The 15,615-nt window shown below is 45.0% G+C and overlaps 1 protein-coding gene across 1 annotated transcript; it reads left to right on the forward strand.

Moving 5' to 3' along the window:
* The first annotated feature begins 246 nt into the window (after window positions 1-246).
* Window positions 247-4,987, forward strand: LOC146650570 (olfactory receptor 6N2-like). The gene is made up of 3 exons (XM_085383747.1): window positions 247-1,170; window positions 4,418-4,693; window positions 4,919-4,987. The coding sequence occupies exons 1-3, from the start codon at window positions 247-249 to the stop codon at window positions 4,985-4,987; spliced, it is 1,269 nt and encodes a 422-aa protein (XP_085239873.1).
* Window positions 4,988-15,615: the final 10,628 nt, after the last annotated feature.

The following is a 15,615-nucleotide window of genomic DNA, read 5'->3' on the forward strand; positions in this document are numbered from 1 at the left end:
ATCAGATCAGATGTTTATAGGTCAGATTTCCTGAAGTTGTTTACATGTTAGTGGAGAACCTAATGAGTCCCATAGAGGATGGAAGATTTCTAATAAAACAAAGCCATATAGTCAGTCACTTACCTTCTTAGTGTAGTGCTGAAAATATATTATTCCAATACAGTAACAGTTGCATTTTCATTTGTTATTCTTGAATACCATTTATGTAATATAGTTCCATACTCAGTAACGTTTTTGTTTTTGTCAATGGATGTTGAATTAAATCTAACATTGGTAACTTTTGGTGGGTTTGCAGAATTGCACAAATACAGGTATCTTTATTTTGTAGTTATATCCACGTTATATATTCTGATTCTCTGCTTTAATTCCACTATAGTGTGCCTTATTTGGACTCACAAAAACCTTCACGAGCCAATGTACATTTTTATTGCAGCTTTGTTAATCAACTCTGTTCTTTACAGCATGATTATCTATCCAAAGCTCTTATCTGATGTTTTGTCTGAAAAACAGATGATATCATATCCACTCTGTCTTTTCCAAGGATTTTTATATTACACCTCAGCTGGGTCAGAGTTTTTACTGTTGGCAGCAATGGCATATGACAGGTATGTGTCTATATGTAAACCCCTGCAATATCCAGTTATTATGAATAGAATAACTATTTATGTATGTCTGATTTTAGCTTGGCTTATACCTGCTTTTGAAACCTCAGTGCTGGGTGTGTTGTATTCGAATGTCAAACTCTGTAGCTTTACCCTGACAGGAATTTTTTGTAACAATTCACTTTACAAGCTTCAGTGTGTGCCCTCGGTCGCAATATCTATATATGGTATGGTCACGTTGATAAACATTGCCCTTCTACCTTTGCTTTTCATACTTTTTACATACATCAGGATTATTAGAATATCATATCATTGTTGTAGAGAAGTGAGGAAAAAAGCTGTAAAGACATGTTTACCCCACCTGCTGGTGTTAATCAACTTTTCCTGTTTTATTTTCCTTGATATAATTATAGTTCGACTGGATTCTGATCTATCAAAAACTCTTCGTTTGACATTGACGTTTCAGTCAATTTTATTCCATCCTCTTTTAAATCCAATCATATATGGACTCAAAATGAATGAAATTTTCAAACATATCAAAATATTGTTGTCAAGTTTAATAACACTGGTATTACTGCCCTATTATCAAATGTATGGCATATAATTTTAAATTGTAATGCAAACTAGATAATGGAGTACCTTTTCTCTGATTTTACATACTAGACAGAGGAAAAGAGATCAAATTTATAGAAATGTCATGACATTTATGTAAATGTTCATTTCTGTTCTTCTATTAATGACAACAAAATGGTCATAAAAAACAAGACGAACAATTTCTTAAACTGTTTCTGGTAATGTTTAAATTCTAAACATCTCATATGCCTGCATTTCACATTTTCCCTTCTTTATTGTCATAGATTAGTATTTACTATTGTATATTCACATAAAAATAATTTAGTAGAATGAATCAATTAGTAGAAGTCTCTCTTTGATGCTGACAAGCATATGAATATTCATCACAGTGTCTTCTGTTTTAATAATAATAATAATGGATTGGATTTATATAGCGCTTTTCAAGGCACCCAAAGCGTATTACAATTCCACTATTCATTCACTCTCACATTCACACACTGGTGGAGGCAGCTACAGTTGTAGCCACAGCTGCCCTGGGGCAGACTGACAGAAGCGAGGCTGCCATATCGCGCCACCGGCCCCTCTGGCCAACACCAGTAGGGTAAAGTGTCTTGCCCAAGGACACAACGACCAGGACAGAGAGCCCAGGGATCGAACCGGCAACCTATCCTTACAGTTGCGCTTCCCAACCCCCTGAGCCACGGTCACCCTTAAATATTTTTTACTGTTTTCTCAGTTATATATATTTAAGGGCGACCATATATATATATATACACTCAACAAAAATATAAACGCAACACCTTTGTTACTGCTCCCATTCCCCATGGGATGGACGTAGAGACCTAAAATTCATTCCAGATACACAATATAACCATCCCTCCCAAACAGTGGTCACAAATCAGTCCAAATGTGTGGTAGTGGGCACATCTGCTATATTGAGATAATCCATCCCACCTCACAGGTGTGCCACATCAGGATGCTGATCTGACATCATGAGTAGTGCACAGGTGTACCTCAGACTGCCCACAACAAAAGGCCACCCTGGAATGTGCAGTTTTGTCTCACAGCAAAATGCCACAGATGCCACAAGCAATGAGGGAGCGTGCAATTGGCATGCTGACAGCAGGAATGTCAACCAGATCTGTCGCCCGTGCATTGAATGTTCATTTCTCAACCATAAGCCGTCTCCACAGGCGTTTCAGAGAATATGGCAGCACATCCAACCGGCCTCACAACCGCAGACCTCGTGTAACCACACCAGCCCAGGACCTCCACATCCAGCAGGTTCACCTCCAAGATCGTCTGAGACCAGCCACCCAGACAGCTGCTGGAACAATTGGTTTGCACAACCAAACAATTTCTGCACAAACTGTCAGAAACCGTCTCAGGGACGCTCAACCGCATGCCCGTCGTCCTCATATATATAACTGTTTTCTCAGTTATATATATTTATGCAGCTAAATAAGGTAATTAAAATTAGCATGACCAATTGTAAAATCACCTCCATCAACTACATGAAGTTTACAATACTTAAAAAAAATAGGTTTTTTTAAATGAAAATTCTTTTGAACTTTCCATAACTCATTATTTATAAACGTAATATAGTTAAAAACCTTAACAAAGCATAAATGGACTAGTACTTTTATAGCACCCTTCTATGCAGTCAAAGCACTTTCCACAAGAAGTCTTATTCACAAAATAACATATTGTGAATATATAACATATTCATACAGCACTTTTACCATGACGAAGTGCTTTTTAAAAAATTTCTTATGGTTAAAATCTATTGTCAACAAGCATGTTACTGCTAGGAATTTTTTACCCATACCTTAAAAAAATTTCACTTGATGACTGCAAATCTGCAAAACCATTTTCATCTGAGCATGTCCTGTTTTTTGATTGTGATGTTCAAATTATTGGACAAGTATGACTGGACAGAAATTGTCATGCATTTTCAGCAATTAAGAAATTAAGTTTGTGACGTGACCCTTCGCCAGCATAGTTTCTAGCTCTGCTCACATAGTCACAGTTTTTCACGCATCCTGTCATACAAGTTAGTTATTTTGAGGCCTATCCTACTATGGACACTTCATTAACCAGAGACTCATGGAAAAAGGAGATTGTTCATTCTCCCTTAAAGAAGTTTAAAGAATCCTCCGTTACTAAGGATGACCTCAACAAGGTTATTGCTAATGGCTTAAAGCTAGCACTTCAATAACAACAAAAGTCCCTCAATGCAATAGTTGCCTCGGCAGTCAGAGAAGCTATGGACTCTGTCTCAGTCCCTGCTTTACACGACTTATGCACAGAGCTTCAAAAGACCAATGAAGTGGTAAATGATGTTAGCGGCAAACTCGAGAGAGTGGCTACAGTGGCTAAGTGTACTCAAGACCGAGTGGATTCAGTGCAAGCAGCTGCACGAGAGGACAGACGATTGACTATCAATCTAAAGAAACAACTTGACCAACTCGCTACAAAGCTCACAGATCTGGAGCACAGGGGTCGCAGGAATAACGTCGGACTTGTTGGCTTACCAGAAATGACAGAGGGCTGTTGGCTACATCAAGGCTAATCTCCCTAAAGCTGGGCATACACTGTGCGATTTTTGGCTCATTTTGAGACGATTTTTCAGTCGTGCAACCATTTTGGTGATCGGCCCGAGTTTCGCCTTCATCATGTGTTGTGCATCGTATAGTATACGTGGGGTAACGAGAAGCGATTAACACCTCACGACCAGCTCCCGATCATCAGTCGTTTGGTCGTAAGAAAATCAAACCTGTTTGAAATCCTGTTGGCCGTTGTGAGGGTGTCAACGCAGCCTCTCACACTGCGCACGTGCAAACACAGTAATGAAAGTGAAAAGATGGGGCAGCACAGCAGTGCAGCGTGTGATCTGGACACAAGTGATGGAGGCACAACTTGTAGAACTTTGGCAAGCTCATCCGAGCCTTTTCAGTGTGGCCTCACAATATCATCATGACCACAACAACCGTGAATATAGTTGGATGGACATTGCTACTCAATCACAGCTGCCTGATCAACGTTTTTCATTAGCAATTTAGCAAAGTTGATGGTGGTGGTGTGCGTGTCTATTGAGTGAAAGACAGAGAGGGAGGGACAGCACAAGAGCCAAAACAGTTCAGGGGGCCGGCCGTGCGGACAGCAACGTCGGCGACGGGCAAACAGTTCTTGGGGCCGACCGTGCACACGGCAATGGGGGCGGCGCAGACAAAACAAATCAGGAAGCCGGCCACGCGGAAGGCAGTGGTGGAAACAGAGCAGGTCTGGAGGTCAGCTGCGATGCCAGCGGCGGCAACGAACTGTCTCAGGAGGCTGGCCACGATACCAGTGACGGCAACAAACTGTCTCAGGAGGCTGGCCTCGACGGCCATGATGCTCAGCTAGAGACCGGGAAAGCGGCCGGCAGAGGTGAAGCGGAACAGGACGAGCTGGAACTGATGACGGTGTGGCATCCGCAGGACCAGACGAGGCAGGACCAGACGCTGAAGCTGGATCAGGCAAAGGCGAGGCTGTAGCTGGACCAGGCAAAGGTGAGGCTGAAGCTGGACCAGGCGAAGGCGAGGCTGAAGCTGGACCAGGAAAGGCGAGGCTGGATGAAGACACAGAGGCTGGACCTGACGGCAGCGGGACGGCTGCGGAACCTGACGGCAGCGGGATGGCTGCGGAATCTGACGATGGTGATGCTGCAGACGGTGATGCTGCACTTGACGGTAATGTTGCAGTTGACGGTGATGCTGCAGTTGACGGTGATGCTGCAGGCGGAGATGTGGATGCTGCCGGTGACGGTGTAGAAGTCGCAGGGGATGATTCAGCAGGTGACGGCTGAACAAACTTCCCCGGACCCTCCAGCTGACGCGAGGATGTGCTTGCTGGGTCCTCCAGGACCCCCAGCAGACAAGGCATGAGGCTGGACGGGCTTCTCGGGTCCTCCAGCAGACGTGGCATGAGGCTAGACAGACTCCTCGGGCCCTCCAGCAGACGACACTTGAGGCTGGACGGGCTCCTCTGGCCCCCCAGCAGACAAGGCATGAAGCTGGACGGGCTTCTCGGGCCCCCCAGCAGACGTGGCATGAGGCTGGACGGGCTCCTCGGGCCCTCCAGCAGACGACACTTGAGGCTGGAAGGGCTTCTCAGGCCCTCCAGTGGAGACAGACACTGAAGCAGCAGGTACGGAAACCTCTGGCAGTGCGGACACTGGCTGGGACTGAGCAGCACAGTGGTTAGACTCAGGCAGCAACAGTGGGTTGCAGTCCTTGAAGAGCTGAAAGTGTTCCCCAACATACTCAGCAGAGGACGGAGGCGGATGGGTGAACTCACTTGAATTCTCAGGGGTGCTGAGAGCCGAGACTATTTAGGTGAGTTGTCCGGTGGAGCTGCTGGCACTGGCGTCTTGACCTCTAGGGGTCCAGAGTTGGCTGGTGACTGACACCCAGCCTCTGGTGAGACCCTAGAGGGAGTAACTGTCTCTGTAAAAGAAACTGTAAAAGAACCAGCAGATGTAATGATGAAGTGTGTTCCCTGCTCGTAATGAGATGGTGAGGATGGTGACTGGATGAACGAGTGGGTGGGCTGCTGAACTAGTGGCAACTGAACTACAGGTAGCGAAGATGATGGTAGCGGAGGTGTAACAGGTGATGGAGTGGCTGACTGAACTGAGGGCAGCTGGGCTGCTGACTGAACTGAGGGTAGCTGGGCTGCTGACTGAACTGAGGGCAGCTGGGCTGCATACTGAACTGAGGGCAGCTGGGCTGCTGACTGAACTAATAACTGTACTGCTAACTGTGTTACAGACCCCACATTGAATTGTGGTGAAGGTGTGGATGGGGGGATATGGTCAGGAAAAACTGTTTCAGGGAAGTTTATTGCTTTACCGTAAGGAACCGATGCAGACGAAAAGGCTCCCCTAACATAGTCATTCCCTAAACTCGTAGTGCTAAACTCAGTAACTCCAGGTTTAGAAACAATAGCGTGAACACAGTCATTAACCCTGAATGCGGGCTCAGCAAAGGCAGTCTTTGGAACAGTGGCGATGGGTGCGACGGAAAAATCATTGTTATCTTCAGAAGACACACAAAAAATAGCTCCAGAAAACACAGTCACAGAACCTGACGCAGCAAAAAAAGTGTCCCTTTCACTCACCACAGCCGGCTGCTTATATGTCCCATGTAACGCGGTTAAAGGACCAGGGCACCTGACTGCAGCTTCATAGACAATGAGCTATCAGAATTAGTTTCGACTATGGAGCCTGAGTGTGTGAATAAAGCACAGGAAACCAAAGTAGAGCTCAAAATATATATATTTTTGAGAAATGTATAGACAGATGTACAAAAAGCTAAAAAAATATGCATATATATCACAAACAAAAATAATGTTGACAATACAAAACAGCTTATTAGGTTCCAAAAGGAGGTGGGATGAGGTGTGATCCAGTATGAGATTTAGTTTAGTTCCATGGACCTGTGATAGGTCATGTGTCAACAGTTTAATTCAGTCCATAGGTTTACGATTCCTACTGCAACGTAGCGGTGGTCGGGTGGCTCGCCATCCCGCGCTGATCAGGGCTGATCGCGGGAGAAAAAAAAAACCTGACCTAAACAAGGTCAAAAACATAAATTATCACAGAAGAAAATGAAACAGCATTCTACTGCCGTGACAAAATACATAAATCCATAAATAACAAAGACAAGTAATTAATGCCATGTTTCATACAACAATCAATAAACAATCATCTCTTATAATGAATTTCATTCAAAATACTATTATAGAAAAACATTCTCATGGGTCCCATCAAAGTATATCAGCAATAAAGCTAATAAACATTATCCAAAGTTAATCAAATATATTTACAAAACTCATTTAATCACAGGTGTTGCGCAACAGATTCAATAATCTCAGTGGAATTTAACTCAATGCAAAATCTCATAGGCCGTTTTGGCATTTCATCAGAAAAGTAACAAAAAACATCCAAAACGGACAAAACTACAAAATTCAAATCACTCGTTCAACTCTAGATACGTTAAGTCAACATTCGGCCATAATGGAATAAACAAAAGCAACAATATTCAATAAATAAAACTAGTAATTGCACATCCTTTTCAACACACGTGGAAATCGGCTACTCGACCACTGTTACACCTCTTTCCGGGATGCGTACAAAGCCCTCCCCCGCGCCCCATTCGGCCAATCAGATCACTGCTCCATCCTGCTCCTGCCCGCCTACAGGCAGAAGCTGAAACAGGAAGCTCCAACCCGGAGGGCGGTGCACTGTTGGACGGACCAATCGGAGTCTGCGCTGCGGGACTGTTTTGATCACGCGGACTGGGAAATGTTTCACGTGGCCGCCAGAGACATTGATGAATACACAGACTCAGTCTGTGGATTTATCAGGAAATGCGTGGAAGATGTCGTCCCATCCAGAACAGTCAAATCCTTCCCAAATCAAAAACCCTGGATTAACGGAGATGTTCGCGCGGCACGGAACACCGCCTTTGCCTCCGCGAACACATCGGACTACAAACACGCACATTACCAACTCCGGAAGACGATCAAAGCAGCCAAACGTGAGTACAGGGACAGGGTGGAGCAACAGTTTGACAACCCTCGGAGTATGTGGCAGGGACTAAACACGATCACAGACTTTAGAGGGAAAACCAGCACACCGCAGACCACGGCCTCTCTATGTGAGGATCTAAACGTATTCTACGCTAGATTCGACACAGCGAACACCATGAGACCGGACAGTGTGCGCACCGCGGATGACGTCAGTGCGCACACTGTGTCTGAGGAGGATGTGTGGAAGTGCTTCAGGAAGGTGAACGCACGCAAAGCTACTGGTCCGGACGGGATTCCCGGCCGCGTCCTCAGGTCATGCGCGGCTCAGCTGGCTGGAGTGTTCACACACATCTTCAACCTTTCCCTCTCTCTGTCTGTAGTCCCAGCCTGCTTCAAAATGGCCACCATCGTCCCTGTACCCAAATCCTCCACCATCTCCTCATTGAACGACTGGCGACCTGTAGCCCTGACCCCCATCGTAAGCAAATGCTTCGAGAAGCTGGTCAGGGACTTCATCTGCTCTGCACTACCCGACTCACTGGACCCTCTACAGTTTGCATACCGCCACAACAGGTCCACTGATGATGCCATAGCCCTGACACTACACACTGCCCTGTCACACCTGGAGAAGAGAGACACGTATGTGAGGATGCTGTTTGTAGATTACAGCTCAGCATTCAATACCATCGTTCCCTCGAAGCTGGACAGGAAACTGCAGGATCTAGGACTGAGCAGCTCCCTCTGCAGCTGGATCCTTAGCTTCCTGTCTGACAGACGCCAAGTGGTCAGACTGGGCAGCATCACCTCATCCCCCATCACACTGAACACTGGTGCTCCACAGGGGTGTGTACTGAGCCCTCTCCTGTACTCACTCTACACCTACGACTGCACAGCCACTAACAGCTCCAACATCATTGTGAAGTTTGCGGACGACACTACAGTGGTGGGTCTTATCACCAACAGTGATGAGACAGCTTACAGGGAGGAGGTCAGCGCCCTGACCCACTGGTGTCAAGACAACCATCTCACCCTCAACGTCGCAAAGACAAAGGAGTTGATAGTGGACTTCCGGAGGTGCAGAGAAGTACACACCCCCATCACCATCAACGGCGCTGCTGTGGAGAGAGTGAGCAGCTTCCGGTTCCTTGGAGTACATCTGGCTGAGGATCTTACGTGGTCAGTACACACAAACAAAACAGTGAAGAAGGCGCAGCAGCGCCTCTTCTTTCTCAGGAGACTGAAAAGATTCGGCATGAGCCCCCGCATCCTCAGGACCTTCTATCACTGTGCCATTGAGAGCATCCTCACTGGATGCATCACCACCTGGTATGGCAACAGCACCGCCTACAACCGCAAAGCTCTCCAGCGAGTAGTGCGGTGCTCTGAACGGATAATTGGAGGTGAGCTTCCCTCCCTCCAAGACATCTACAGGAAGCGCTGCCTGAGGAAAGCGGGGAGGATCATCAAGGACTCCAGTCACCCCAGCCATAAACTGTTCAGACTACTTCCATCAGGAAGGAGGTTCTGCAGCATCCGGTCCCGTACCAGCAGACTGAGAGACAGCTTTTTCCATCAGGCCATCAGACTGCTGAACACGTCATAGACACCTCAGCTTCACTACTGGAACTTTAACATTATGCACTCCACACTGTATATAAATGCCACTTGTTTTGCACATATTCAACTCTGTATATTTTATATATTTTATTATTATTATTATTATTATTATTATTATTATTATTATTATTATTTATTTATTTTTTAAATTTTTTTTTTAACTATTTAATTTGTAAAAATGTGCATACACACACACACCACACACACACACACACACGTAGGAAAATATTTAGTATACACATCCAGAAATGCATACACTATTATATATTGTACATATATTTATTAGTTTCAGGTTGGCCATTCTTGTATTTTGCTCGTTTGTGTTGTTGTGTTTGCACATCTCTGTTGCTTGTGGGGCTCGCACACAAGAATTTCACTCGCATGTGCTGTGCCAGTGTGCCTGCACATGTGATGTGACAATAAAAGTGATTTGATTTGATTTGATTTGATTTACTGTCGCTAGCCTAGCATTAGCTTACCGGCGTTTTAGGATGTGCGATCGCGGCTCTGCATTTTCATTAATTGTGACAAAGCAAAACAAACAAATAACTCACCGTTGAGTCGATTGTGAGGTAGTGTAAAGATGAATGAATCGGCCGGGTTATTGCACGCTGTCAACTGGTCTGTAGTGTAAAATTTGTCGATATCTGACAAGTACGCCAACCACAGGGACAACAGCAGCTAGAAGAGCAGGGAACATGCAGCTGATTTACCCGGAACTTATACAGGGTTTATTCCCGCCACAATAAAGGGACTGGCAGAAGTGGGGTCAGAAGTTACCGTGGTTACACTCTCCCCCCCCTAATCTCATGGACGTCCTCGTACATGGACTAGGCTGGCAGCGAATGACTGGTTGCTGAGGTGTGAAGGCATCGTCTCCTCTTCTTCATCGTCTTGAAGAGCGAGGAGAAGACAGAACTTAACCCATGCAGAAAGGTCTGAACGCTCTTTAACAGAGGCTTACCAGGCTTGATGTACTGCAGCCGATCAGGAGGATTCCTGGGGCGGGTTGAATGCCTCAAGGGTGGTTCTGCCTCAGGAATCAGAGGCTCTGATTCAGTAGGTGAGTGTTGTGACAAGTTATTTCTGGATGCTTCTGAATCAGAAGACAGACTTTCTTCATCATGAGAAGTTTCTGCAAGATCAACTGGCTCAAAGCCAGCTTCCAAAGTTCCGTTAGCAATAACTTGTTCCTCTTCAACAGGTACAGGTTCCTCTGAGAGAATAGCGTTCTCTACCTCTGTAGCCAATACTACAGGGACATCGGGCTGGTTGATAAGTGGAACAGGTTGCAGAGTATTGGGTAAGTCAATGGTTGTTGTGAAGGTGACAGGTTCAGCAGAGAAAGGAACAGGTAGGTATGAGATGAGTTCCTCTTCGTCATTGCCATTAGCATCAGCACGTACAGGAGACAGGGGTAAGACAGGCATTTTTCTCTTCTGCTTAGTAACCATTTCCTTTTCAGAAGGTGGTAAATACCCACAGGGCAGTAGGAGGTCTCGATGTAAAGTTCTCAGGGGCTTGTCTTGGCCTTCGGGTCGAACTGTATACACAGGAAGAGTGCCGGCTTTCTTCACTACAATGTACACAGATGACTCCCATTTATCTGCAAGCTTGTGTTTGCCTCTTAGCCGCACTTTCCTCACAAGAACTCTGTCTCCAACATTCAGCTGTGACGCAGTGACATTTTTATCAAATCTGTTTTTGTTACGTTTCATCACCTTTTCTGAGTTTTCGATGGCCAGCTTGTAACTTTCTTCTAGGTGGGACTTTAGTTTTTCCGCATATTGTGTGTGGGATGTTGATCCTTCTTTGGCAAGGGGTAGTCCAAAGGCCAAGTCCACCGGTAAGCGAGGTTGGCGGCCAAACATAAGCTCATATGGTGAGAAACCTGTAACATCATTTCTTGTGCAATTGCATGCATGCACCAGGGGTTTTACGAAATCTTTCCAATGAGATTTCTGTTGAGCTGTGAGTGTTCCTATCATATCCAGTAATGTTCGGTTAAACCGTTCAACAGGATTGCTTCTTGGATGGTATGGAGTGGTTCTTATTTTGTGGATCCCAGCCATTTCACAAAGCTCTCGGATGATTCTGGATTCAAAGTCAGGGCCTTGGTCACTGTGCAAGCGTTCTGGGATACCATAATGCACAAGAAAGTTGTCCCATAAACATTTGGCAACAGTCCTGGCTTTCTGGTTTGGTGTTGGCACAGCAATGGCATATTTTGTGAAATGTTCAGTTATGACAAGTATGTCTTTGACTCCACGATCTGGTTCCACAGAGAGAAAATCCATACACACCAGTTCCATGGGTTGAGAGGTTCTGATATTGACCAGAGGTGCGGCTCGTTCAGATGGAGATTTGCGTCTCACGCATCTTTCGCAGTGTCTTATTTTATTGACCACATCACTCGTCATCTTAGGCCAATAAAACCGGGAACGGACCAAGTCTAGTGTTCTGTCAATTCCCATGTGACCCATTTGATCATGTAGGTGGTGTAGTACAACTGGTCGATATTCCTCGGGTAGCACTAGCTGGTATGTGAAGTCACTTCCCACTTGTCTATTCCTGACGAGAAGGGTGTTATAGAGCTCCAGTTTATTTACTTCTCGCAGTAATAGAGGTAAATCAGGAAGTTCTTCCCTCAGGAATGGCGGTGGTGACTCTCCTCGCTCAACCTGAGCTATGACATGCCGAATGACAGGGTTGAGGCGTTGTTTGGCTGCAAGGTCAGCTGTTGAGATTCGGGGGAGTACCATGGAGGTGAACTGGATGTCGTCCGTGAAACTGTCAGGCAGACTGTTGACATTGACAGACATGGATAACACCAGAGCAAGATCAGGATCAGTGCTTGAACTGTACACCAGATGACGGTCACAAACTGCTTTGACGGTATGGTGGTCAATAGAGACATAATCTGGTTGATTGAGATGTTGCCATGCAAATCTCCAGATTCGCTCACGTTCTTTCTGTGACAGAGGATCATCAGACAGTTCACCATGAGGTCGGCGAGACAAACCATCAGCATCCGAGTTCTGCTTTCCTGCTCTGTAGATTAATTTGAAGGTGAAAGTGGACAAAGCTGAAAGCCACCTGTAACCGGTAGCGTCAAGTTTTGCTGATGATAAGAGGTATGTTAATGGGTTGCTGTCTGTCACAACTGTAAACTGAGCACCATAAAGATAGTCATGGAATTTTTCAGTCACCGCCCATTTCAAAGCAAGAAACTCCAATTTGTGGGCGGGATACTTTGACTCACTCCGGGAAAGACCTCTGCTGGCATATGCTACAACTCTGTTTTTTCCATCCTGCTCTTGATACAGCACCGCACCAAGACCTGTGGCACTGGCATCAGTGTGGAGTGTGTATGGTTTTCTGGGATCAGCAAATGCCAGAACTGGGGCAGAAGTAAGTTTGTCAATAATGGACTCAAAAGCTTGTTGACACATTTGCGTCCATTGTCTTCCAAATGGCTCTTTGGGGTTGAGGTAATTCTCTGGCTTTACAGTTCGTCTCAGTTTCCTCTGGGAAGGTGAATAACCAGCAGTGAGATCATGCAACGGCTTGACAATGGCTGAATATCCCTGGACAAAACGTCTGTAGTACCCAGCAAAACCATCTGGCTGTGGAGTGCCGCGCCGGCGGCGCAAACGTCGCTTCCTCCTTGGAGACGGCTCCGACGGGCCGGGAAACTCCTTGTCCGGCGAGTCGGACGGCACGTCCTCCATCGAAGCGAGTGGGCGAGCGGTAGCGGCGGGAGGGTGAAGGTGAAGCTTGTGAAGAACAAAATTCTGTACGAGCGGGTGCAGTGAGCCCAATAACCAGGGGTAACCGGAAATAAGTTGTTGCAGCTTGTCTTCCACAGCATAGAGAAACGCTCCTTCCTCATGCTCTACCCACAGATTGATTAACCTTGAAGCGGAGTCGATAACGGCCTCCTGAAGCTCGCTGGGTGGGTTGAATGCCGCTGGATCCATATCTGGCTGGTCCGTACTGTCACGGCGAGTTGAGTGAGCCGTGTGGAAGAAAGAAAAGGAGGATCCAAACGCAGGCACTAAAGGTGTGAAGGTGGTTTATTAAACACAAAATAAAAATGGGCAAACGGCAAAAGGAACAGAAGGCTATCTAAACTGAGAACAACTAAACTAGTGAACACAAACCAGGACATGATCATGAAGGAGGATGATCAGTGGAGAATGACGACAGATGACAGCAGGGAGAACACACAGATGAAGCATGGTGGATACACAAACGGACCAGCAACTATTTTTTTAACAACACAGAATTACAACAGGTTTTAACAGATCTTCAAAAATAAAAAATTCCCCCAAAGTAGCAAAAAAATAGAATAAAATAAAATTGTGCACAAGTAAAGAATTAGTCTTTTTTAAGTCCAAATGGTAACGGTGGGGCCCATGACAAACGGGTGTATTGCAATAGAGTCCGTCCGATGAGGAGTGTGTGTGTGTGATTGTTTGTCCTACCGTACTACTTGTACAGTAGAGGATTGTAGTCGATCAATGTGCAAATGATTGTGCGTGTGTATGTATATCGTCTCCTAGGATCTTGGGTTGTCTCGCCGTCCAGTGAACACCGGAACACTCTGGGTTCTGGAATCGCTGACCTGGTCTTTGGATTTGTCCCATATAAAAACCTGACCTATAAACAATGGTCCAATATATGTCACGAACAATTTAGGAATAACTCTCACAAATTAAACTACAGTAGTGTCACACTGCAGTAACTACTATTCCGATCAGCTATCATCAATTCAATCATTATCAGTTCAGTCATGTTGAACAACATTAAGATATCAAGTTTCAAAGTTGAAAGTATCAGTCTTCAAAATTTAGTTGTAACCTGCAGCAATGTTAAAGATTATCTACAAGGCTTCAAACATTCAGGAATTATAGTCACCATATAATTCACTTTTCATGGTAAACATTCATTAGATCCATCAGATATAAAGTCATTGTTGGAGCAATACACAAACGCTTATCAGAAACCGAACAAAGTGCAAATAATTTCAATAACATGTAAACACAAGGACTCAGTCCACGAATAGGAGTATTAGAATAGATGTGCTTAATCCCGCTTGTATCATAGGCCTACTAGTACAAGTGGAAATACACTAAAAATTACCTCCAAGTATTCAATACTGAGTACAGTTGAACCCCGACTTACGAAATTAGTCAAAGCACCCATCGCGCTTTTTGAGTGAACGATAGGCTATAGGCTAATTGCTAATTGCTAACTGCTAACTGCAACAACAATACGTCGTTCAAGTGGAACAGCGAAGCGCAAGTACGAAAGCCAAGGGGGTTGTCACATGATTTGGAAGGCATTGTGGGCATTGTAGGCATTCTAGGATCAGCCAATCAGAGCCAGCGGTTTTCGTTACACGGGCATTTTGCTGTTAAGTGCCGTCGTAACTTGAATTTTCCGTTAAATGGGGTATTCGTAAGTCCAGGTTCCACTGTATTGTAAAACAACTGATTGACATCAAAAAATTAAGCAGGAAGCAGCATAAAGTCTGATGGTATTTTAACTCGTTAGAGATTAATTTCTTCAGCTTACCGATAACAAAGTTTTAGCCCACCTGCTCTGTTCGGCTGTAGAAGCAAGAGACCGTGAGTCCGCACCTTGACCACCTGGTCAGCTTGACTGGGACAAAAAATCGGTCCGGGCATTTTGACTAGAGAGTGGCCACAAGGTATTATAGGAAAAACCATAAAGCCTTTGGATGAAAACAAACGCTTTTGTGACAGTGATGTACACTGTCTTGTTGGTATATATGTATGAGTTCTAAACAGTTTACATCAGATGACCACTTAAGGACATCTCTTGATTTCACCTTCGTGTTTCCCTCTCACCAGATATCCAAACCCATATCATGACAAGCAGCTTTTACAGCTGTGGCTCCAGTAAACATCAGCTGATACTAGAAAGTAATATTAAATTAATTCTAACAACAGCTGCTTAAATGTGCTGCTGTTGTTTAGCGCGACATCCGCTGGTTTCCTCTTTCTGGTGCAAAGTGGGCGATAAACAAACAAAAGAAAAAAGCTGATCAGCTGATCATTGACTAGTTTCATGATTGAAGTAGCAACAGGAGTAGGAGGGGGGAGAATGAAAGAAGAAGAGGCAGCTGTGCAGCGTAAAGACACAGAATAACTCCAGCTTTTCTGTTTTTCATTCTAGCAGAAGTACAGGACAAATTGCGTTCCTTTTCATCTCAATACGGATG

The sequence above is a fragment of the Rhamphochromis longiceps genome, linkage group LG16 (assembly GCF_057381845.1).
Source record: "Rhamphochromis longiceps isolate RC_006_pf linkage group LG16, R_longiceps_female_GT1.1, whole genome shotgun sequence".
NCBI lineage: Eukaryota > Metazoa > Chordata > Actinopteri > Cichliformes > Cichlidae > Rhamphochromis > Rhamphochromis longiceps.

What these genes read in the sequence shown, in the direction of transcription:
- LOC146650570 (XM_085383747.1), top strand. Translation starts at nt 247, where the DNA reads ATGGATGTTGAATTAAATCTAACATTGGTAACTTTTGGTGGGTTTGCA. An exon ending in TGTCAAGTTTAATAACACTG is followed by an intron (nt 1,171 to 4,417) that starts GTATTACTGCCC and finishes AAAACAAATCAG; the next exon opens with GAAGCCGGCCACGCGGAAGG. An exon ending in AGACGCTGAAGCTGGATCAG is followed by an intron (nt 4,694 to 4,918) that starts GCAAAGGCGAGG and finishes GTAATGTTGCAG; the next exon opens with TTGACGGTGATGCTGCAGTT.